Raw genomic sequence first — 20,763 nt, 5'->3', positions numbered from 1 at the left:
TATTTCAGAATAAAAAGACATATATATATTTACGTATCCCAAAATATGTCATTTTGTTTTGAAGGATATAAAAAGGAATGTTTTTATATATTCCAAAATGGATATACATATACATGTGTGTATATATATATATCTTTAATTCATATATATATATACAGACAGGCACACCTCAGAGATGTCGCAGGTTTGGTTCCAGACCTCTACGGTAAAGCAAATGAATATAGCATTGAAGTGGAGATTGTAATAAAGTCACAGGGATTTTTTGGCTTCTCAATCCATGTAACAGTTATGTTTATACTATACTATAGTCTAAGTCTGCTATAGCCTGATGTCTTTTAAAAATGTATACACTTTAATTTTAAAACCCTTTATGGCTAAAAAATGCTAACCCTCATCTGACACACAGGATTGCCACAAACTTTGTTAAAAAAATAAATAATCCTTAGCATCCACGAAGTACAATAAAATGAGGTCTGCCTGTATAAATCTTTCTATTTTGAAATAGTTTAGACTGCATCGGAAGTTACGGGTTAGTTTAGACAGGTCCTGGGTGCCCCTCGTCCAGCTCCCGTGTGATAGTGTCTTGTGTAACCGACATATGTGATCAAAACAAGGACACTGACACTGGCACGCTACTATTAACTCGACACAGACCTCGATCATCTTTTCCCAGTTTCACCCGCCCTCCTAGGCTTCCTTTGGTTGTGTGAATGCATGCAGTGTCTCGGGAGTGACTATACTCAGAAGGGCCACAGAGATGCCTCTTGAAGCAAGAGCCAGAACATTCCACGTCTGCTGTGTGTCTTTACAACACTCTTCCTCGCTAGCCCCATTCCTTCTGGACAGGAGGTTGTGGTCAGGCAGCCTGAAGGATAGGCTTGTGCCCACGCTGTCCGGCCACCAATCAGGATGCCCGTGGCCAAGCTGAGCTTCCACTCATGCCCAGTGGCTCCTGGACCGTCCCTGCTGTGGGGGGCGGGGCACTGGCCCTGAGGAATGCCGGAGGGGTCCTGTCTCCACAGGTGACCTGCCGGGCCCTCGGGATCGGGGCCTACCTGGTGAGGCTGGGCCAGCGAGTGATCCAGGTCGAGAATTCCCACATCATCCTCACAGGGGCGACGGCTCTCAACAAGGTGACCACCTTGAAGGGATGGCCGGGGAGTGGACATGTAGGGGCGGGGGCAGGGTCATTCTGACATTCCCAGTGTCCCCAGTGGGAAATTTTTCTCAGCATGAAAGCAGTTCCAGGAATTCCCTGGTGGTCCAGCGGTTAGGACTCCACACTCTCACTGCTGAGGGCCTGGGTTCAATCCCTGGTTGGGGAACTAAGACCCCACAAGCTACATGATACAGCAAGAAAAGGGAAAAGAGAAACCAGTTCCATCCCTGCTAATACAAGAGCTGTTCTTTCATTTTGCAGTTATATGGGCCTCTAATGAGCTAACACATATTATAGATAGATACATACATACATATAGATGTGTATAGATAGATACATACATATAGATACCTGGTGGCTCAGCATTAAGAGTTTGCCTACAAAGCAGGGGATGCAGGTTCGATCCTTGGGTCAGGGAAATCCACTGGAGAAGGAAATTGCCTTTTCCCACTCCAGTGCAACCCACTCCAGTATTCTTGCCTGGAGAATCCCACGGACTGAGGAAGCTGGCGGGCTGCAGTCCATGGGGTCAAAAAAGAGTCTGATGCAACTGAGCGGCCTAACAGCAACAATGTGTGTGTTAGGCTCTTCTGGTGGAACTAATTCTCTGTGTTACTGTAATTTAAATTTTAAAATATTATTGAAATTTTAAAAATTATTAAAATAGCATTACACATTGCAGAAAATTGGGAAAAGACAAAAAATAAAAAGGTAATTTTGTCCCCACTGTAGTTTTTGTGTAGCTTTCCTCTCATCTCATGTCTTTGCATAGTTAGACTCCTAGGGAACAGTTTCGTGTGACTCTTTTCACTGTCTTGAAATGCCTTCCACAATGCTGTAAAGCCTCCCTAACATCAGGTCTGCTGAGAATCCCACAGTGGGTCTCAAAGTCTGGCCCCTGAACCAGCAGCATCAGCATCACCTGGGATCATGATAAAAATACAAAGTTTTCTGGCCCCACCGCAGACCTGCTCCATCAGCAACGCTGGGTTGGGTTTTGCCTGGAGATGACCAGTCACCAGCTGGATCTCTGGTTCTCAAACTGGGCTGCATAATGGAATTATCTGGAAGTTGGAAAAAAACAACAACAGATCCCCAAGATTCTGATGTGATCGGCCTGGCTGCCTGCAGCCTGGACATCAGGACTTTTGAAAGCTCCCAGGTGATTCTGACATGCAGCAGGGTTGAGGACCATCTGCACAGATGGAAGGCCCCCAGGTTGGGCAGGACCTTGCTAACTGTGTCATGTCGAAGCAGGTCCTGGGCAGAGACGTTTACACGTCCAACAACCAGCTGGGAGGTGTGCAGATCATGCATTACAATGGCGTCTCACATGTCACTGTGCCGGACGACTTCGAGGGTGTTTGTACCATCCTGGAGTGGCTGTCCTATATGCCAAAGGTGCAGTATCCTTCCCCTCCTCCCCCTTGAAGCTTGGAGCCTGGAAGACTCTGTTATCTGGTTCATTTGCCAAACGGTGTGGAAGGGTAGGGAGTAGGTAACACTGAAATTGTGCCTAGGGTTATTTTTTCTTTTCTCTTCTCTCCTTCCCTCTCTGATGCCCAGCCCTGTAGTCACTGTTCTTTGCTTTTTTTTTTTTTTTTTTATGACTTTGTACGGAGGCTGTGTGTCGATCCTTTAGAAAGGGGTGACATTGCCTGTCATCAAAAGAGGTAACATGGACAACAGAGAACCCTCAGGCTTTGCAGTCAGGCTGGATTTGATTCCTGGCTTCCTTGTAGCAATGAGACCTCAGGACCATCTCTTAATCTTTCTAAGCCTCAGTCTCCTCATCTGTAAAGTGGGAGTAACAATGGCACCCATCCCAGGGTGTTGTCACTGATGGCTCAGTGACATGATGTGTGGAGCTCAGCACTTGGCAGGCCCTCAGACAAATGCTACTCCTAATTGTGATGATGACCTACTTTGGGTTGGGCTTCTGCCGTGTAACCAGGCATCACCATAGTCGGAAGGAGAGAGGAGGGCAAAGAGCGAACTGCAGACATTATTGATGAGCCTGAAGGACCGAGTGGGAGACCTGACTTTCTTTCCTAGGATAATCGCAGCCCAGTCCCAGTCATCACATCCAAGGACCCTATTGACAGAGAAATTGAATTCCAACCATCTCGCGGGCCCTACGACCCCCGGTGGCTGCTTGCAGGAAGACCTCACCCAGGTAGGTCCCTCCAGGGTTTTGTCTGAGCCCTGGGTCTTGGGGTTTCTTTTCTGCCACCAAGATAAAAGAACGAGTCAGTAGAAGATTATCGCCAAGGGATACACCTGAGGTCGGATGCAAAAAGGGGTGGAAGGATAGAGATTTTTCTCTGTGTTTTTCCCAAGCTGATGACTGAGAAGGGATGGGAACAGCCTCCGGTTTCTGGAGCTGATGGATGGAGGTGAGAAGCAGCAGAGGTCATGACCTCCTTCCCCGAAATTGCCCCAGGTGTGGTCACATAGGTGGAAACTCTGGGGCTGAAACCTCAGGGTTTCAGAGAGAAGAGCGCTTCTCTCTCTGTTCCTCTCTATTTGGCTTAAACCTTCATAAGGTAGCTCTCCATGAGTTTACCCAGGACGAGCAACGTTGCCTCTTCCACAGCTGCATTTGTAGACATGCATGCGGGTGTGCACACACGTGCTTGCTCATGCACACGTCCCCCCTCCCCCAAAGGGACAGGTTGGCCTCCTGGAGGTATCTGATTACATTCTGAGCCACCAGGACAGAACTGGAAAGCTGAGCTGCCCCCGTTGCCACAGTCCCGAGTCTAGAATTTCACGTGCTGCCCTGTTTAGAACTCGGCCTCTCCTTCCAGCTGCATGGGGCAAGGGAGGTGCCGCCAGGAGCATGTCAGGCTCCATCAGTGAAAGATGCCCTGTGGCCTGTTCCCCCCTCTGCCATTTCTCCTAGGCTTTCTCACCTGAGAGCACTGGCTTTAGCTTGATTTTTAAAAACCTCTGATGTGTTACCACCCATTTGCTCCACCTAGGAGGGCCGGCCCCCAGGCAGACCCTGAGGCTGGGGTGCTTTGTTCCCAGGGGCCCAGCCCCCCTGTTCCTGCAAAGTGAGATCTCTCCTGCTACCTGCCTCCTCGTGTCCCAACCACAGTCAGGTGCAGCGCGGTGTGGCTCCCAGGCGCTGCGTCCTCCCCAGGATGGCCGCAATTGACATCCGCTTGTTCATTGTCCCTTTCTCTGCCTGTCTCCCAATGGAACACGTTCTTCCCAGCGTAACAGTTCTGAGGCTGCAGCCCCCAGGTCCGGGATGAGTGTTTTTCTGAGTAGATGGCCCCTTCTGAAATCGTGCCTTCCAAAGGCAGCCATCTACTCTCTTTGCCTCCTGAGAAGAAAAGGCAGAGACCGTGACCAGGGTCTCCTCGTGTTTGGCGTGGAAGGAAGTTGATGTGGTTGGGTGTTCTGTATGGACTGACTTCCTGATTTGGTATATTTGGCAGCCCTGGTTTTGTGTGTTGGGGGCTGGGCAGGGGAAGTGTTGTTGTTTTCTAGGAATAAAGGTATATGGGCTGTCAACGTCAGGCTGTCCTAGAGAGACGGCAGAGGAGTCTGCCCTCCAGGTGGACATCGGGGGCCCTCAGCAACCAGCCCCCAGCCTGAGCTTCCACACTTCTGCCCACAGCTCTGAAGGGATCCTGGCAGAGTGGATTCTTTGACCAGGGCAGTTTCAAGGAGATCATGGTGCCCTGGGCCCAGACTGTGGTGACGGGACGAGCAAGGTAACGCTGAGGGCGGGCCCAGGCGGTCTCAGCAATGCTTTCTCCCTGGCCTTGGATTTTCTGAAAGAAAAACCAATGCAGGGGGTTGGGGGGGCAGTGTTTCTGGCTGATGAAATTCTTCATAGAGTCTGGATTTGTCTGTAACTTTAGAAGACATCTCCACCAACTTCTTCCTGGGGGCCAGGACCCTTGCCCCTTGTGTGTGCCCCTGGGCCAGAATCTTAAGGTGGCCCTGGTATTTTCTGGGAAACCGCACAGTCAGAAGTATGAGCTCCATTTAGGAGGGCCGTGGGCAGGAACCACTAGTGTATACCAGAGCTGGCGCAAGGCTTAAATGCCTGGATTCTTTCAAAGCTGAGCTCACTCCTTCTCTTCAGGATGAGTCCAACTACCCCAGAGTTCTTCCTTTTATGGAGCCCAAAGCAACAGCCTCATAATTTACCACTCAGATTCCTGGCACAAGACAGTTGCTACGAGTTCAGGTTCTGGAGTCAGACCTCTGCTGTAACTCCCCCTTTCTGGGCCTTTGCATCCTCATCTGTACAACGAGGCTAATAACTACCCCTTCCCACTCCTGAAGGATTGTTGTGATTAATAGAAGTGGTGATGTGTTAGGCATTTAAAATATCACAAATGGGGAATTCCTCTGTGGTTCAGCAGTTAAGACTCCTTGCTTCTACTGCTGGGGGTGCTGGTTTGACACCTGGTTGGGTAGCTAAGATCCCAAGTGCCACATGGTATTTAATATTTTTTAAATAAATAAAAAGCATTTAAAAATCATAAACACTCCATAATGTTATTAATAGCAGCTGCCCTTATTGTTGTTATTTACTTCTCTGTAATAACCGTTAAAATACTGAGTCTATTACTGGGATTGCTTCTCCATAAGTGTTTTACTTTTTTCAAATGTTCTTTTTCGGGGGGGCTGCACTGTCTTCATCCAGTATGTGGGCGTAGTTGCCCTGCAACATGTGGGATCTTAGTTCCCCACCCAGGGATCAAACCCATGGCACCTGCATTGGAAGGTGATTCTTAACCACTGGACCATCAGGGAAATCCCCTGGAATGTGTTCTTTAAACCTGAAATGAAATCTACTCCCCCTTCCACATGGAAGTGCTTGATTGGAAGACTGCTCTCCCCAAACCTTCCCCATAAACTGTTGGGAGCGTAACCGAGAGGAATCAAGTGGTGCAGGTAGCCAGGGGCAGCCGGCGGCGGTTGCTGATGGAGACTGATGCCATGGACCGCCCATAACTGAAGCTGCTCAGGCTTAGCATACCTCCATCCTTTCCCGATGTAGCATGGGGTCCGGACCCGCGCTGTCCACCGTGGTGGCTGCTGGCCACGTGTGACAGCTCAAATTCAGGTGAATCACACAGTGAAAGAGCATGTCACATGTTCAGTTCCTCAGCCGTCCCTGCCACATTTCAGATGCTCCGTGTTCATGTGCAGCTCACGGCTGCCACACTAGTCAGGCCACTAGAGAGCATGGCCATCATCACGGAAAGTTCTAGGGGACGATGCTGCTCCCATCCCTGTCTTGGCCCAAGCCTCCCCACAACGCCGGCAGCTGTTGCCCCAACACGGGCACCCAGAAGACCTTTCTAGCCTGCTTGTTTGTGAGGCTTTTCACCGCTTCAGGGCCAAGTTGAAAACAGCACACTTTTCTCTGTCCACCCTCATCCCGGCCCGTGTGCCTGTAGAATATCAGCCCGGGCTGGCCGGACCCACCTGGCCCCCCGAATTGGCCTGGGGTGCTGCCCCGTGCCCCTGCTCACTTGTGGTCCACCTTGCAGGCTGGGGGGCATCCCCGTCGGAGTGATCGCTGCAGAGATGCGGACGGTGGAGGTGGTCGTGCCCGCTGACCCTGCCAACCTGGATTCTGAGGCCAAGGTTAGGGGCCAGGGAACTGGGCTGGCTCTTTTCACGTTTTGTTTTTTTTACTGAAGTGTAGTTCAGTTACAAATTATATTCATTTCAGGTGTACAGCATAGTGATTCAGCATTTCTACAGATTGTGCGCCATTAAAAGTTATTACAAGATAATGGCTGTATTTCTCTGTGCTATACAGTACATCCTTGTTGCTTTTGTATTTTATACATTGCAGTTTGTTATCTCTTAATCCCACACCCCTAATTTGTCCCTCCCATCTTCTTGCTCACCTTTGGTAACTACCTAGTTTATTTTTTGTCTGTTTGACTAATTTCACTATGTATAATGTTCTCTAGATCTGTCCACATTGCTGCATATGTCAGAATTGCATTCTTTCAGTGGTTGAGCAGGATTCCATTGTGTATATTTATGCCACATCGTCTTTCTCCATTCATCTGTCGTTGGGCACTTGGATTGCTTCCGTGTCTTGGCTGCTGTAAACACTGAGGTGCATGTATCTTTCCAAATGAGTGCTGGGCTGTATATGCACATGCATACCCAGGAAGAGAGCTGCTGAGTCATATAGCCGCTCTATTTTTAGTTTCCTGAGGAACGTCCGTACTATTTCCCACAGTAAGAGCACCGGTTGACATGCCCAGCAGGAGCGTCCCAGGGTCCCCTTTTCTCTACATCCTCACCAGCATTTGTTTCTGCAGACTCTGCTGATGGCCATTCCGACGACTATGACTGTGGTCTTGCTGGGTCTGCTGTGTGGCCGGTTGAGCTGACAGGAGCGGGTCCTGAGTGGTCACACGTCTGTCCTTCCAGCTCAGAGACTCAGAGGCATCCTTGGCTCTGGAGTGGGGTGGGGTGGGGGCCCCAGCACTGAGTCTGCAAGGATGCATGGTGCTCCATGCTGTCTTCTTCAGAGGATGACGGGCCCCTAGGAATCCCTCCCTCCTCCTGCCCGTCACTGTTGCTGTTTCTAGGGTGGGCCGTGGCGCACCCTGGGAGGAGTTCAGAAGTCAGAGGGCAGGTCCTGGGACCCTACTCAGGGTGGCCTTTACTAGCTTGGCACCTATCAACAGGCAACAGGAGCCTCCCTGGGCCGCAGCGTGAGAGTCACGCGTCTGAGCCCCATCTCTGGTGTTGTCACCGATGCCAATCAGGCTGCCTGCCATCCAGGGTGCCATGTGGGCGGCCATCCCATGTCCCACTCAGAGGAGTCTGACTCAGGCTGCTCTGTGTTCCAGATAATCCAGCAGGCTGGCCAAGTGTGGTTCCCAGACTCGGCCTATAAGACGGCCCAGGCCATCAATGATTTCAACCGGGAAAAGTTGCCCCTGATGATCTTTGCCAACTGGAGGGGGTTCTCCGGGGGCATGAAAGGTAAAGTGGCCTTCCTGTGGGTGCCCTGAAGCCTCAGGGTCAGCACCCTGGACAGCTCCCGTGGGGTCGCAACATCATCATCTTAGTTGAGCTTCCTGCAGACGGGAGCTGTTCAGGGAACTGAGGGCTTCCAATGTGACTTTCCAGAGGTCCCCGTCATGCAGGGAGAGGCAGAGGTGGCCCCAGGAAGCTGCTGAGTGACCTGGGCTGTCACCTCCCCGCTTGGGAAGATGAGAAGGCGCCTGCCCTCCTTAGGGGGCCACTGTGAGCCTCAGTGACCTGACACTCAAATGCAAGTGCTTCAAGGCACTGAGCATTTCAAGAGACAGAGGCTGTCAGTGGGATGTTTCGGAAAGAGCTGGACTGGGGCCGGGCAGACCTAGTCTGAGTCCTTGTTGGGTGGGTGACTGCTCCAAGCCAAAGTTTCTCTCCTCTGCGAAGAGGGGTAAGGATAGAACCAACCTCAGAGGGCCAAGGTGAGGGTTCGTTGGCATGTGGTTACTCTCAGTGTGATTTTGAGTTATTTTTTAAAAAGTATTTACCTATGTATTTGGCTGCACCAGGTCTTAGTTGCAGTGTGTGAGATCTAGTTCCCTGACCAGGGGTTGAACCTGGGCCCCCTGCATTGGGAACTCAGAGTCCTAGCCACTGGACCACCAGGGAGGTCCCAGATTTTGTTGTTGTGCTGCTGTTTCCACGTACCATGCCTAATTGGACATGTCTTGGTAGAAAATAAGGACCATATGCCTGTGGGCAGCAGGAGGGAAGGGACTGTGTTATCATCCTTGGAGAGGGTTCTGTTCTGGAAGCAGTGGGACAGGCCGGGGGCATCTCTGAGCCAGGGCTGGAAGGGATCTTAGAGATCAGCCCATGCCTGCTTTTCTAGGTGGGAATGTTGAGGCCCCAGCAGGGAGGAGGATCTGGTCAAGGGAGCCCTCTGTGCCTTGATCCTGCCTCCTGGCCCCATGAGAGCCTCTCCACAACCCCTGGGCAGCAAAGGGTGGGCCTGAGGTCGCCTCAATGGTGGCTGCCTTGCTTTTCAGACATGTACGACCAGGTGCTAAAGTTCGGAGCCTACATCGTGGACGGCCTCCGGAAGTACAGACAGCCCGTCCTGATCTACATCCCGCCCCACGCAGAGGTCCGGGGCGGCTCCTGGGCGGTCATGGACACCTCCATCAACCCGCTGTGCATAGAGATGTATGCGGACAGAGAGAGCAGGTGGGTGTGCCGCCCCAGCCCAGCCCCGCCTTCCTGCGCTCACTCCCAGTCCAGAGGCCCCACGCCCTTGGAGTCGCACTCTGGGGATCGCAGGGCTGTTCTGAACTTCCAGAGGGATGGAGAGCCTCCAGTTCTCCCAGTCTGAAACCAGCGTCCCGCATGCTGCTGGATTTTCTCAGTGTAATTAGTGACTGGAGCCCAGAAGAAGTGGAGGAATTGTAGTCTGTTCTTTCACAACTTACACTCACCTGTTTCCCAAGGAGGCTTGCGACCACTTAAAGAAAACAGAAGAAGTGTAATACATAATTAATATAATATATAGTATCAATATATCAATATATATTGTATATGTTATGTTATATATGTTATGTTATATAATATATAGAATATATTAAGTCATATGTATATGTAATTATATAAGTATATAACATATATATAATTGTAATATAGTAACTATATTATATAATAATTATAATTACATAATTATGTTATACAGTATATATTATATAATTATAATATATAATATATATTACACATATATTTTATATTATTGTATATATTATATAAATACTATATATTATATTTTATATTATATAAACTTATAATATGTATGTTTATAATTAATTATAGTTATATAATATATATCACATATAAGAATATATTATGTGTATAATATAATTATTAATATATAATTATATTAATATATTAAAATAAATATTAATTATGATCGATTGATTGGTTATATATTAATTAATTAATTAGGACTTCCCTGATGGTCCAGTGGTTAAGACTCTACCTGCTAATGCAGGGACACAGGTTTGATCCTTGGCCTGAGAACTAAGATCCCACATGCCACGGGGCAGCTGAGCTCACAAGCCACAACTACTGAGCCCATGCACTCTAGAACCTGTGCTTCACAGCAAGAGAACCCACCACAAGAAGAAGCCTGAGCATCATATCTAGAGAGTAGCCCCCACTCATCGCAACTAGAGACAGCCCATGCAGCAACAAAGATCTGGTGCAGCCAAAGAAAAAAGAAAGACCAAAAGCACCTGAGCTTCCTGGCAGCCAAGATGAAAAGGGAAATATGATTAGATGTCTAGTTCTTACTAGACTCTGAGTCTTCCCCAAAACTCTTCCATAGAGGCTATGTTTTATTCATTTTTATTTATTGTTATAGCCTAGGGCCTAGGCTGACTCCTAATGGGTGCTTGAGAAATACTGGACAAATGAGGCATACTTGCATGAGAGGGCACCAGTTTCTCAGGGCCGAGAAACCTTCCTGGCACTTTTTTTTTAAGTGGGAATCTATCCCAGATAGATTCTTCCGGAAAGGATGCCGACGATAATGCTTGTAACTCAGTGTTTGAGTGTCTTCAAAATGAAGAGTATGCCAAATGCTGTGCAGAATGTGAAGGTCGCAAGAGCAGTTCTGCCCAGGACTTCCCTGGTGGTCCTGTGGCTGAGGCTGTGTGCTTACAAGGCAGGGGACCCAGGTTCTATCCCTGGTCTGAGAACTAGATCCCACATGCCACGGCTAAGAGTTTGCATGCTGCAACTCAGACCCAGAGCAGCCCAACAAACAAACATATTCTTAAAAAAGAATCGTTCTGCTCAAGGTGTAGATAGGCACCTTCCCCCTGTGTCTGTTCCCGTATTCATTCCTCATTCAGTGAATGTTTACTGAGCACCTACTGTGTCTCAGGCGTTACGTTAGGCATCGTGATATGGTGCACATGAGCCAAGCCTGTCCTGCCTTCAGTGCCCTGTGACCTTCACGGGAGGCCACTGAGGTCAGACCTCCAGAAGACTCAGGACGAGAGCAGCCCCAAATGGGGTCACATTAACTTTTCACTCTGGTCACCAGGAGGCTCAGAGCTACATGTAGTATTGGTCAGGGCTTCCAAGCTGTCAGAAGAGAAGGGGGCAAGGGGAAACCAAGGGGTAGGGTGAGAGGGTTGGGAATGGAGGGGGCCACTCATATCTTGGATTCCTCCATGTGCCTTTGTGTGCTTTAAGGAGATTAAAGAGTACCTTGTAGCCACGAAATTAAAAGATGCTTGCTCCTTGAAAGGAAAGCTATGACAAACGTAGAGAGAGTATTAAAAAGCAGAGACATCACTTTGCCAAGAAAGGTCCATATAATCAAAGCTATGATTTTTCCAGTAGTCACGTATGGATGTGAGAGTTAGACCATAAAGAAAGCTGAGTGTGGAAGAATTGATGCTTTCCAACTGTGGTGCTGGAAAAGACTCTTTCCAACCAGTCCATCCTAAAGGAAATCAACCCTGAATATTCATTGGAAGGACTGATGCTGATGGTGAATCTCCAGTACTTTTGGCCACCTGATGCAAAGAACTGACTCACTGGAAAAGACCCTGATGCTGGGAAAGATTGAAGGTGGGAGGAGAAGGGGACAACAGAGGATGAGATGGTTGGATGGCTTCACCGATGCAATGGACATGAGTTTGAGCAAACTCTGGGAGATGGTGAAGGACAGGGAAGCCTGGTGTGCTGCAGTCCATGGTGTGACAAAGAGTCAGACACGACTGAGTGACTGAGCACCACCACCACCCTGGCCTGAGGAGAGCAGAGATTAGGAAAGCCAGAGAGGACTGTAGCTGAAGAGCTGATGGGATATACTGTTCTGGAAAAAGTCACACACTTTTGTTGCTGAAAGGGCCTTCCAGAGTTCAGAACATTTTTGTTATATTTTTTAGCTTTTGGCCATGCCATGGCATGTGGGATCTTAGCTCCCTGATCAAAGATTGAACTCATGTCCCGTGCAGTGGAAGCATGGAGTCCTAACCACTGGACTGCTAGGGAAGTCCCAGAACACTTTATTTTAAAAGCTGGTTTAATTCCTCCTTCTGTGGATAGAAAAGCAGATGACCAGAGAGGTTAAGTGACTTGCCCAAGGGCACACAGAAAGCCAGCTACAGAGCAGAGGACTGCCACCAGCTTTCCTGGTGGTCTTGCCTCCCCCTGCATGTCCTCTGGTGGTCGCTTGCTGGGGAACCCCTCATACACGCCTGCCCCCGCTGCTGGCTTTTTTCAGAGCGAGTGTTCTGGAGCCAGAGGGAACAGTGGAGATTAAGTACCGGAAGAAAGATCTGGTGAAGACCATCAGAAGACTCGACCCCGTTTCCAAGAAGCTCGTGGAGCAGCTTGGTGAGTGGGTCTGAAACGTATCACCTCTCAGAGGTCATGAAAGGGCTCAGCCCACTCATTGCTGGAGGCTTCTAATATGTTAAAAATAGTGAAGACAACCCCAAACTCAGCAGCAACAACTATGAGATGTTTCAAATGTTCCCACACAGCCCATCAACCCCTTTAACATTAAAAAATATACACAGTGCCTTAGTGAATGTAATTTCTCAACACACACTAGATAGAATAGTTGAACTATTTCAAGCCAATGAGAAACATTTGAATTTTGGTAGCAAAATTACCCTTTAGAATTTTCCCGTCAGGCATTTTACTAATTTTGTTTGAGTGATAGGTTTGTTTCACTTGCAACTTATTTGTAATTCTCTTTAAAAATGCATATAAGGTAGCATTGCCTTTATAACTGATCTATGTCATCAGAAATTCACAAGATTCATGATGATGGTGATGATGAGTAGATAATTTCTTTGGTTTGGTATCAGGGTAATGCTGATATCATAGGGTGAATCAGAAAGTGTTCCCCTCTCTGTTTTCTGAGTCTGAGGTGGCATTATTTCTTTAAATCTTTGATAGCAAAGATTTACAATTCAACTACAAATTCAATTGCTTTTTTATATATAGGACTGTTCAGTTTAATCTCTTTGCTCTTAGGTGAGCTTTCGTAGTTTATTTCAAGGAGTTTGTTTCATTTAAATTATCAAATTGGCATAGACTTGTTTATAATATTCCCTTATTAGATTTTACTATGTAAATTAAAAACGGTAACTGATGGTGTCCTGTAAGCGCAGTGGGCCTGATGAGAGGGAACAAATTTGAAGCTGAGTGTTGAATGCTGTCTTGCAAATCTGGATGCATTTTTTTTTTTAATTGGAGTCAGGTTGCTTTACAATGTTGGGTTAGTTTCTGCTGTACAACGAGGTGGACCCTCGTTGAACATATGTCTCCTCCCTCTTGGACCTCCCTCCCACCTCACCCCCCTCCCACCCGTCTAGGTCATCATAGAGCACTGAGCCGAGCTATCAGAAAAAGAAAAGCAAATATCGTATATTAACACGTGTATGTGGAATCAAAAAACTGCTACAGATGAACCTATTTTCAGGGCAGAAATAGAGACATAGAGAACGGATGTGTCGGGCAGGGAGCGGAGAGTGGATGAACTGGGAGATTGGGGCTGACATACATACACTCCATGTGTAAAATAGATTGCTAGTGGGAACCAGCTGTTTAGCACTGGGTGCATTTTTGAGGGTGCAGGAGCAACTTGGCTTGGGAGCACTATCAGGGTTAAAGCTCAGGCCTGCCCTGCAAACCCTGGCTCTTGCCTTGCCCGCAGGAATGTCTGAGCTCTCAGACACGGACCGCAAGGAGCTGGAGGGCCAGCTGAAGGCCCGGGAGGACCTGTTGCTGCCCATGTACCACCAGGTGGCGGTGCAGTTCGCCGACCTCCACGACAAGGCGGGCAGGATGCTGGAGAAGGGCGTCATTTACGTAAGAGCCTGCGGCGCTCCAGTCTGTGTGAATGGCCGAGCCTCAGGTCACCTGGTGTCCAACACACAGAATATTTGCACTCAGGCCTGTGGGATGAGGCAAATTCCAGCTGTGAGAATCACCTGGGGAAAAAAAAAAGAACAAAAACAACTCCAGTGGTTAAGAATCCACCTTCCAATGCAGGGGACGTGGGTTCAGTCCCAGGTCAGGGAACCAAGATCCCAATGACACAGGGCAGCTAAGCCCACACACCCCTCCACAGCTGCTGGGAAGCCTGTGTGCCTCAACTAAGACCCAATGCAGCCAAAAATAAAGAAATAAGTATTTTTGTAAAACTCTAGCGCCCAGGTGGCTCTCCAATTAAATCAGAATATGGGTGGGAGGGGAGTCAGGCATCAGTATTTTTTTTTCCAAATCCCCCAGAGATTCTAGTAGGTCGCCCAGTTTGGGAACTACCAGTCCAACCCCTGTGTGTGCTCAGAACCGCTGGGCTGGGTTTGGGACCATTGTTTCCACAACGCACTCCCCCACCACTGATGGTCACAACCCCATCCTCTTGCCCCGTCCCCACGAGGTCATACCCAGTCCTGAACACCCCTGTGTGCTGGGCTCCTTCCTGCCTCTCCAAGCCCTCTGCACCCCTCTGCACCCCTCGTGAGCTTCTGGGTCTGGAGGTGGAGATGGGCACCGGGTTTGTACCCAGGGGAGGTGGTCTGGAGACCTGGCAGTGTCCTGTCTCTGCCGCCTCCCTGAGCCTCAGTTTTCCAGCCTGTGAAATGGGAGTGATCACAAGGCCAGGCCCTGGGCAGCTCCTAGAATCCCCCTCCACCGTTCCGGGGGTGGGGGTGGGGTGGGGGCTCAGGCCCACGGCTTGTCCGCAGGACATCCTGGAGTGGAAGACAGCCCGCAGCTTCCTGTACTGGCGCCTGCGCCGCCTGCTGCTGGAGAGCCAGGTGAAGCAGGAGGTCCTGAGGGCCTGCCCCGAGCTCAGCCACATGCACGTGCAGTCCATGCTGCGCCGCTGGTTCGTGGAGACGGAGGGCGCAGTCAAGGTGGGCCTGGGGCAGAGATGCGCACGCGTGGGCGGGGATCCAAGGGGCAGAGACGCATGGGGCGGGGGCCCAAGGGGGCCTGCCCAGCCGTCAGGGGTCCCTCGCTGATGCAGCCTCAGCCTCCACCCCAGGCCTACCTTATGTCTTCCCTGGTGGCTTAGATGGTAAAGAATCCACCTGCAATGCAAGAGACGCGCGTTCGATCCCTGGGCGGGGAAGATCCCCTGGAGGAGGAAATGGCAACCCACTCCAGTATTCCTGCGGACGGAGGGGCCTGGCGGGCTACAGTCTGGGGTGGCAAAGAGTCGGACACGCCTGAGCGAGTCACGCTTTCTCTCAGGCCTACCTGTGGGACAACAACCAGACGGTGGTGCGGTGGTTGGAGGAGCATTGGCAGGCGGGCGAGGGGCTGCACTCCACCATCCGCGAGAACATCGCGTGCCTGAAACGGGACTCCGCCCTTAAGACCATCCGGGGGTGAGTGGCCGGCCCGCCCCCCGCCCCCTGCCCCCCTCACCTCGCCCCGCCCCTCACCTCGCCCCGCCCCTCACCTCACACGCCCCCGCACCTCGTCTGCACTGGTCACGAGGACTCGAGTGCACCGCATCTCACGGTCCACGGCCCCCGCCTCAGGGTCGGGGGCCACAGCCCAGCCCCCCAGCTAAGAGGCTGCCACTCTGCCCAAGCCAGGTCTCCCTGCCCAGAGTCCTGGGGATGCGGTCGGTGGGGGTCGGGAGGTGCGATGATTTCAATTCCTTATCCTGGTTAGACCTCATCCAAGGTCATGGCCAAAGCGTGTTTGTTTAGACAACCGTGTTGTGAGCACCTAGCCCTTGGGCTGCCAGCTCCTGCTGGGTATGATCCTTCCTGGAGAGCTTGCTCCCCGCGTCCCCATGGCGTAGGGAGCTGAGCGCATGGGACCCATCTGGCGGGCGAAGCTGAGGTCCAGGGTGAGAGTGTGTGTGTCAGGTCACACGACCTGTGAGCAGGAGGGTGCACTGTTGTTCCTTGAGGGTGTGCCGTGGCCCTTCTGCCCCACAGGACCATCGCCCCTCCTGTGTCCGCGACAGGAAGAGGGCTGGGCGCTCCGGGTGGCTGGTTGCCCATCCAGGAGTGGGACAGGCCCTGCGCAGGGCTCTGGGGCTACCGGGGGGCGGAGGCCCACTGAACTCAGTGGGAGAAATGACCTCGCCCTCCTCCCCCAACTCCTGCAGCCTGGTTCAAGAAAACCCTGAGCTGGCCATGGACTCACTGGTGTACATCAGCCAGCACATCAGCCCGGCCGAGCGGGCCCAGGTCATTCACCTCCTGTCCACCGTGGACGGCCCGGCCTCTACCTGACCCCCGGTCTTCCCAGTCGTTGGCAGGACATCGGTTCAAGAAAAACCACACCGATCCACTGACCGCAGGCCCTCGCCAGGACCGCAGGGGTTTACTTTTTAAAACTCCTGGGCGTTGCCGCAAGGCTGCTGACCCCCAGCTCACTCCTGTTTAATAAAAGGCTCGGGAGTGCCCCCTTCCAAGCAGAAACCTCCCCCTTCTCCATTGCTGGGAAGTCTGGTTTTTAGCTCTTTAAGACACTTCGCTCCATCACTGAATCGAATTGAACCCAAACACTCCAGTTTCCGTCCACTTTCTGTTGCCTTGCGGGATCCAGGTGTTCTTTTAGACTCATTTTCTATCAGAGCGTGGAATCTTATTTTTTTTCACTCCGAGACCAGCTCTTGATGTAAGCCCCTCACAGGTTTCAGCAGTATAACAAGGAAAGCAAAATAAGAGAGGAGAAAAGAGAAAATCTGTTTTTGTAGTCTGCTTATTTGAACCCTTATTTGAATTCCTCTCACCCAGGAAAGGGTATGAATGATTTTTTTTTTTAATTAAGAGTACAAAATGGTGTTTTGTTCCCCACAAGACTCCTAGCTAATCACTAGCAAAGTCCCATTACTGGGCTTAGTTCCCTCATTAGTAGAAAATTGCATAGCCCTAGGCTCAAGGGCGTTGGGAGACATTTTTTTTCACATGGTTCACAGCCCTCTGCCTGCCCCTTCTCTCCAAGGAGAAGGGGACTCCAGCTTGGGCTGGGAGGACAGAGAAGTGAGGCAAGACCTTCTCCAACCTCAGCAGCCCGGCTTGCTCACAGGTCTCACCCCTGTGGTTGCCGTCACCTGCCTCGGAGGCCCCTGCGGGTCCCCTTCACTCTTGCGCCTCCTGCCTCAGTGTCCGTGGTGGGCTGTAGCCCGAGGGACAAGCCAGTGGCTCCCAAGGACTGGGCTGTGAGCACCACACTGATTCACTCAGGGAGGGCTTCGCGAGGCTGCCACCAGCACCCAGCCCCGAAGACCATACAGCGTCAGGACCTGCGGTCCTCCCGGCCGGGTCCATCTGTCCCCAGTGCCCGTGATGGAGGGAGCCGGCCACCCTCCAGTGCCATGGCGGGCAGTCTGCCTGAGGACACCGGACATTACACCTGGCCAGCGTGGAGGCCAGTGAGGTTTTGCGGGGAAGCCCCTACAAGCGGGAACGCTGGGGGATGTCTGAGGCCATCGGCCAATGATGACAGCCCTGGCCAGCATGGGTGGTGTGGTCGCAGTGAGGGGTGGGAGAAAGACATCAGCCTTTGTTGTGTCCCAAGACTGATGGGCGTGGGTACGAGTCCATGTGGCTTTGGGAACCGATTTCGTTCCATGTGGAGGAGTCCCTGCGGGTTTGGGAGGGATGATACATCGATGACTAGCTGCAACCGAGGAATGGTGGGTGGAGGAACCTACCAGGAAATGTGTGGAATAAATTATTTTTGGAAGGAAGCATTTTGGCCTTGGCTTATTACCTGGAGTAGAGCAGGCAGGCAGACTGGCAGGGGATTCCCCGGGGATGCACCCTCCTCCTGTCGCCGCTGAGATCTTGTGCCAGCCCCCATCTCAGGAGGACGGAGCTCCGGTGTGAGTCCCCCTCCCGAAGGCCACAGGGAGACCGCTTCATCCTTGCACTGCCATTTCACATCTGGATACAAGCTGCTGTCCACAGGCCGGTGATGCCAAGTTTAGCATGAATGGACCTTCCCCGGTAAGATTGACTTCCCTCTTTCGGGAGACTTAGCACAGCTGCCTCCAGGGAAGGGAGAAAGGATCAGACCACTGAGTGTGCCCAGAGGCCTGGGCGGCCTGCCCAGGCCTACAGTGAGCACTCGGGGTCCTGCCGCTGGCCACCTACAGTGCCCTGGCCTCCATTGCATGCAGTCCTTTTGCAGAGCCTTTTGAGGGTGGATGCTACATTTCTAGCCTCACTTTTACAAACAAGAAAACCTCAGCTCAGAGATGAGCGGACTTGATGTCCAAGGTCACACAGCCGGTGAGAAGTGGCCAGGCTGACTCAAACCCAGTCCTCTGGTGTTTTATGTGTGTGCAGCAGGTCCTCAAAGGGTGGCAATGAGTACATTTCACCCATTAGTTAGCCAGCTGCAGAGACTCTCAGCGAAGCTTTGCTCCTGTGTCTCCTCCGCGCTTTCTTCCAGTGTCAGCACGGTGCCGGCACAGGCAGTCTTCCGTGACCCTGTGACCTTGGCATTTTCGCTTTGACTCTATACATACCAACCCCACTTGCCCATGGTAAGGAATGGATGTCAGACCCAAGAAAGGGCTCCCCAGCCCTCGGCACATGGTGATCCAGGCACTCGGGCTTCAACCGCCCAGCTCGGCACCGCAGCAGGAGAGCACCCCTGAGCCTCAGAAGTTCTCCAGACCGTGCAGGTGTTGCTCTTTGGCTGTGACCATATGGCTGAGGCGCTTGCCCCCAACCCATCACCGAGGGTGCCTGGGGGCTGGGAGGCAAGCCACAGAGCCACCCAGGAGCCAAGCTGCGGAGGAGGGGTGCTGGGGAGAGAAGGGCAGCACCCTTTCCCCGCTGCCTGCCTGTTCTCTGAAGCGGGGCCCTGGTCAGCCCTTCCTGGTACCACCTACAGCCCCATTAATCGACCCCTACCTTCCCTACTGGCTGATCATCGCCTATGTGTGAGTCTGGTCTCCCGGTGAGGCTGCAAGCCCCTTCCTGGGTGGGCTTAAAAGTTCGACAGACTCGTAAGTATTTCTTTCTTTCTGGTTTTGGCCGTGCTGCGTGTTTGCTGGTGCGTGGGCTCCCTCCAGTGGTGGTGTGTGGACTTCTCATTTCAGTGGCTGCTCTTGCTGTCGAGCACAGGCTCAGCCACTTTAGTAGTCGCAGCTCATGGGCTCAGTTGCCCCAGAACCAGGGATCGAACTTGTGTCCCCTGCATTGGCAGGCAGATTCTTAACCACTGGACCAGCAGGGAAGTCCCAGACTGCTAATCAAAATGCCCTTCTGCTGTTATCTTGGGTGGCAAGTCACCTCCTTTAGTCCTGGGCCTCAGCTTCTCCATCTGTAAAATGGGTGTAGCAAGTAGTAAGACATGCCTCTTAGTGTTGTCACGAGGATTGAATGAGCTGATTTACAGCCCTGACTGGCACAGGGCCTTGGTGCTGGAAAGAGTGTACCTCCTCCCACCTCGCTGCCCTCCCTGACCCCAAGCAGGCACCAAAGAGATAGCTCTGGAGCCTGGCACACACAGTCTCAGTCCTGCCTCCTCACTGGGACCCCAAGTCCTACCCACCCTCTCTGAGCCTCGCCTTCTGAGCAGTAGGCAGGGTTCACATCCCTGCCTGAGTGAGTGCTTGTCCAGAGCCTGGGCACTCTGGGGTAGGGACTGGCAGCCGGACTAATTTTACCGATAATGACCGAGTCCTCTCAGTTTGGCATGACGGGAACCTGGCATCAGAGGACCTGGGTCCAGTGTTTGCTCTCAGGGCCTCAGTTTTCCCATCTGTAAGTGGGTCTCCACTGTGAGGGGCTCGAGGCGCTGTTGTCCTCTACCCCCACTCCCCTGCTCACCCCTCCCTCCCCTCTTCACCCCTCCCCCGAGCCACAGAGCTGCATTCGGCCTTTATTGACAGAAGACAGATCTCCAACACTACGATACACAGTCCTGGGGTCGCCCAAACACAAGCTTCATTAACAATGACTCAAACATCTTAACTTGAGGGAGGGGACGTCATGTCACACAAAGCAGGCGAGCAGTGCTGTTCCAGTCGGTAGCACTGAGCTATGAGTAATGATGGTGATGCTTGGCAGAAAGTTCCGGAATTTGGAAGAAGTTAGAGATGGTCCTTCAAGACAGGCCTGAACACCAAGCCTACCAGGTGACTGGCAGACCTGTGGATTACTCAGAAAACTCTGGCTCTAAGGTTCAGGAACTCCCAGACGGAGGAACCGAACATCCGATGGGGCCAGAGAGGACAGTGGTTTAAGTGGTTGCCATGGTTTCTCAGATTAGCTGGATGATCCCTGGCTTTTTTTCCCAGCCACTCACCTGGCTCCCCTCTAAGCCAGCTATCTGTAGAAACTGCCACTTGGAAAGTCAGTCACTGGCAACGAGAGGAAAAAAAGACATAAAGAAGGTCATGAGGCAATGAGACAGGCCAACAAGTGCCAATAAATACTCTGCATTGCAGCTTCTACAGCCCCACTAGCCATGTGGGTCAGTGGCTTTACCTGGTTCACAATTAACTTTCTTTCCATCAGGGTGTCTTCATTTCCAGTACAAAAAACCCCTTCCCATTCCTCTCATCCCATCCTGACTTGGAAGCCCCCAAAATCCAAACTAGGAGTCTCCCTTCT

General features: G+C 51.4%; 1 protein-coding gene and 2 non-coding genes across 3 annotated transcripts in view; 2 read left to right on the top strand and 1 right to left on the bottom strand.

The window, feature by feature from the left end:
- ACACB (acetyl-CoA carboxylase beta) overlaps positions 1 to 17,864 on the top strand; it is a 98,254-nt gene extending 80,390 nt beyond the window's left edge. Inside the window, exons 41-52 of the mRNA XM_068989602.1 lie at positions 1,023 to 1,133; positions 2,417 to 2,560; positions 3,215 to 3,335; positions 4,791 to 4,887; positions 6,685 to 6,781; positions 8,014 to 8,149; positions 9,193 to 9,370; positions 12,429 to 12,541; positions 13,872 to 14,026; positions 14,908 to 15,078; positions 15,419 to 15,555; positions 16,293 to 17,864. Of these exons, the coding sequence (XP_068845703.1) occupies positions 1,023 to 1,133; positions 2,417 to 2,560; positions 3,215 to 3,335; positions 4,791 to 4,887; positions 6,685 to 6,781; positions 8,014 to 8,149; positions 9,193 to 9,370; positions 12,429 to 12,541; positions 13,872 to 14,026; positions 14,908 to 15,078; positions 15,419 to 15,555; positions 16,293 to 16,419 (1,587 nt within the window). The 3' untranslated portion in view covers positions 16,420 to 17,864. The remainder of the gene's footprint in view (positions 1 to 1,022; positions 1,134 to 2,416; positions 2,561 to 3,214; positions 3,336 to 4,790; positions 4,888 to 6,684; positions 6,782 to 8,013; positions 8,150 to 9,192; positions 9,371 to 12,428; positions 12,542 to 13,871; positions 14,027 to 14,907; positions 15,079 to 15,418; positions 15,556 to 16,292) is intronic.
- Positions 1,253 to 1,325, top strand: TRNAE-CUC (transfer RNA glutamic acid (anticodon CUC)). Its single transcript has one exon. It is a non-coding gene; the product is annotated as a tRNA-Glu (tRNA).
- On the bottom strand, positions 8,740 to 8,812 carry TRNAG-CCC (transfer RNA glycine (anticodon CCC)). The gene has a single exon. It is a non-coding gene; the product is annotated as a tRNA-Gly (tRNA).
- Positions 17,865 to 20,763: the final 2,899 nt, after the last annotated feature.

The sequence above is a fragment of the Capricornis sumatraensis genome, chromosome 17 (assembly GCF_032405125.1).
Source record: "Capricornis sumatraensis isolate serow.1 chromosome 17, serow.2, whole genome shotgun sequence".
In the NCBI taxonomy this organism is placed as follows: domain Eukaryota; kingdom Metazoa; phylum Chordata; class Mammalia; order Artiodactyla; family Bovidae; genus Capricornis; species Capricornis sumatraensis.
Note: the sequence above shows the minus strand (reverse complement) of the source record. Positions and strands in the feature narration are given on the sequence as shown.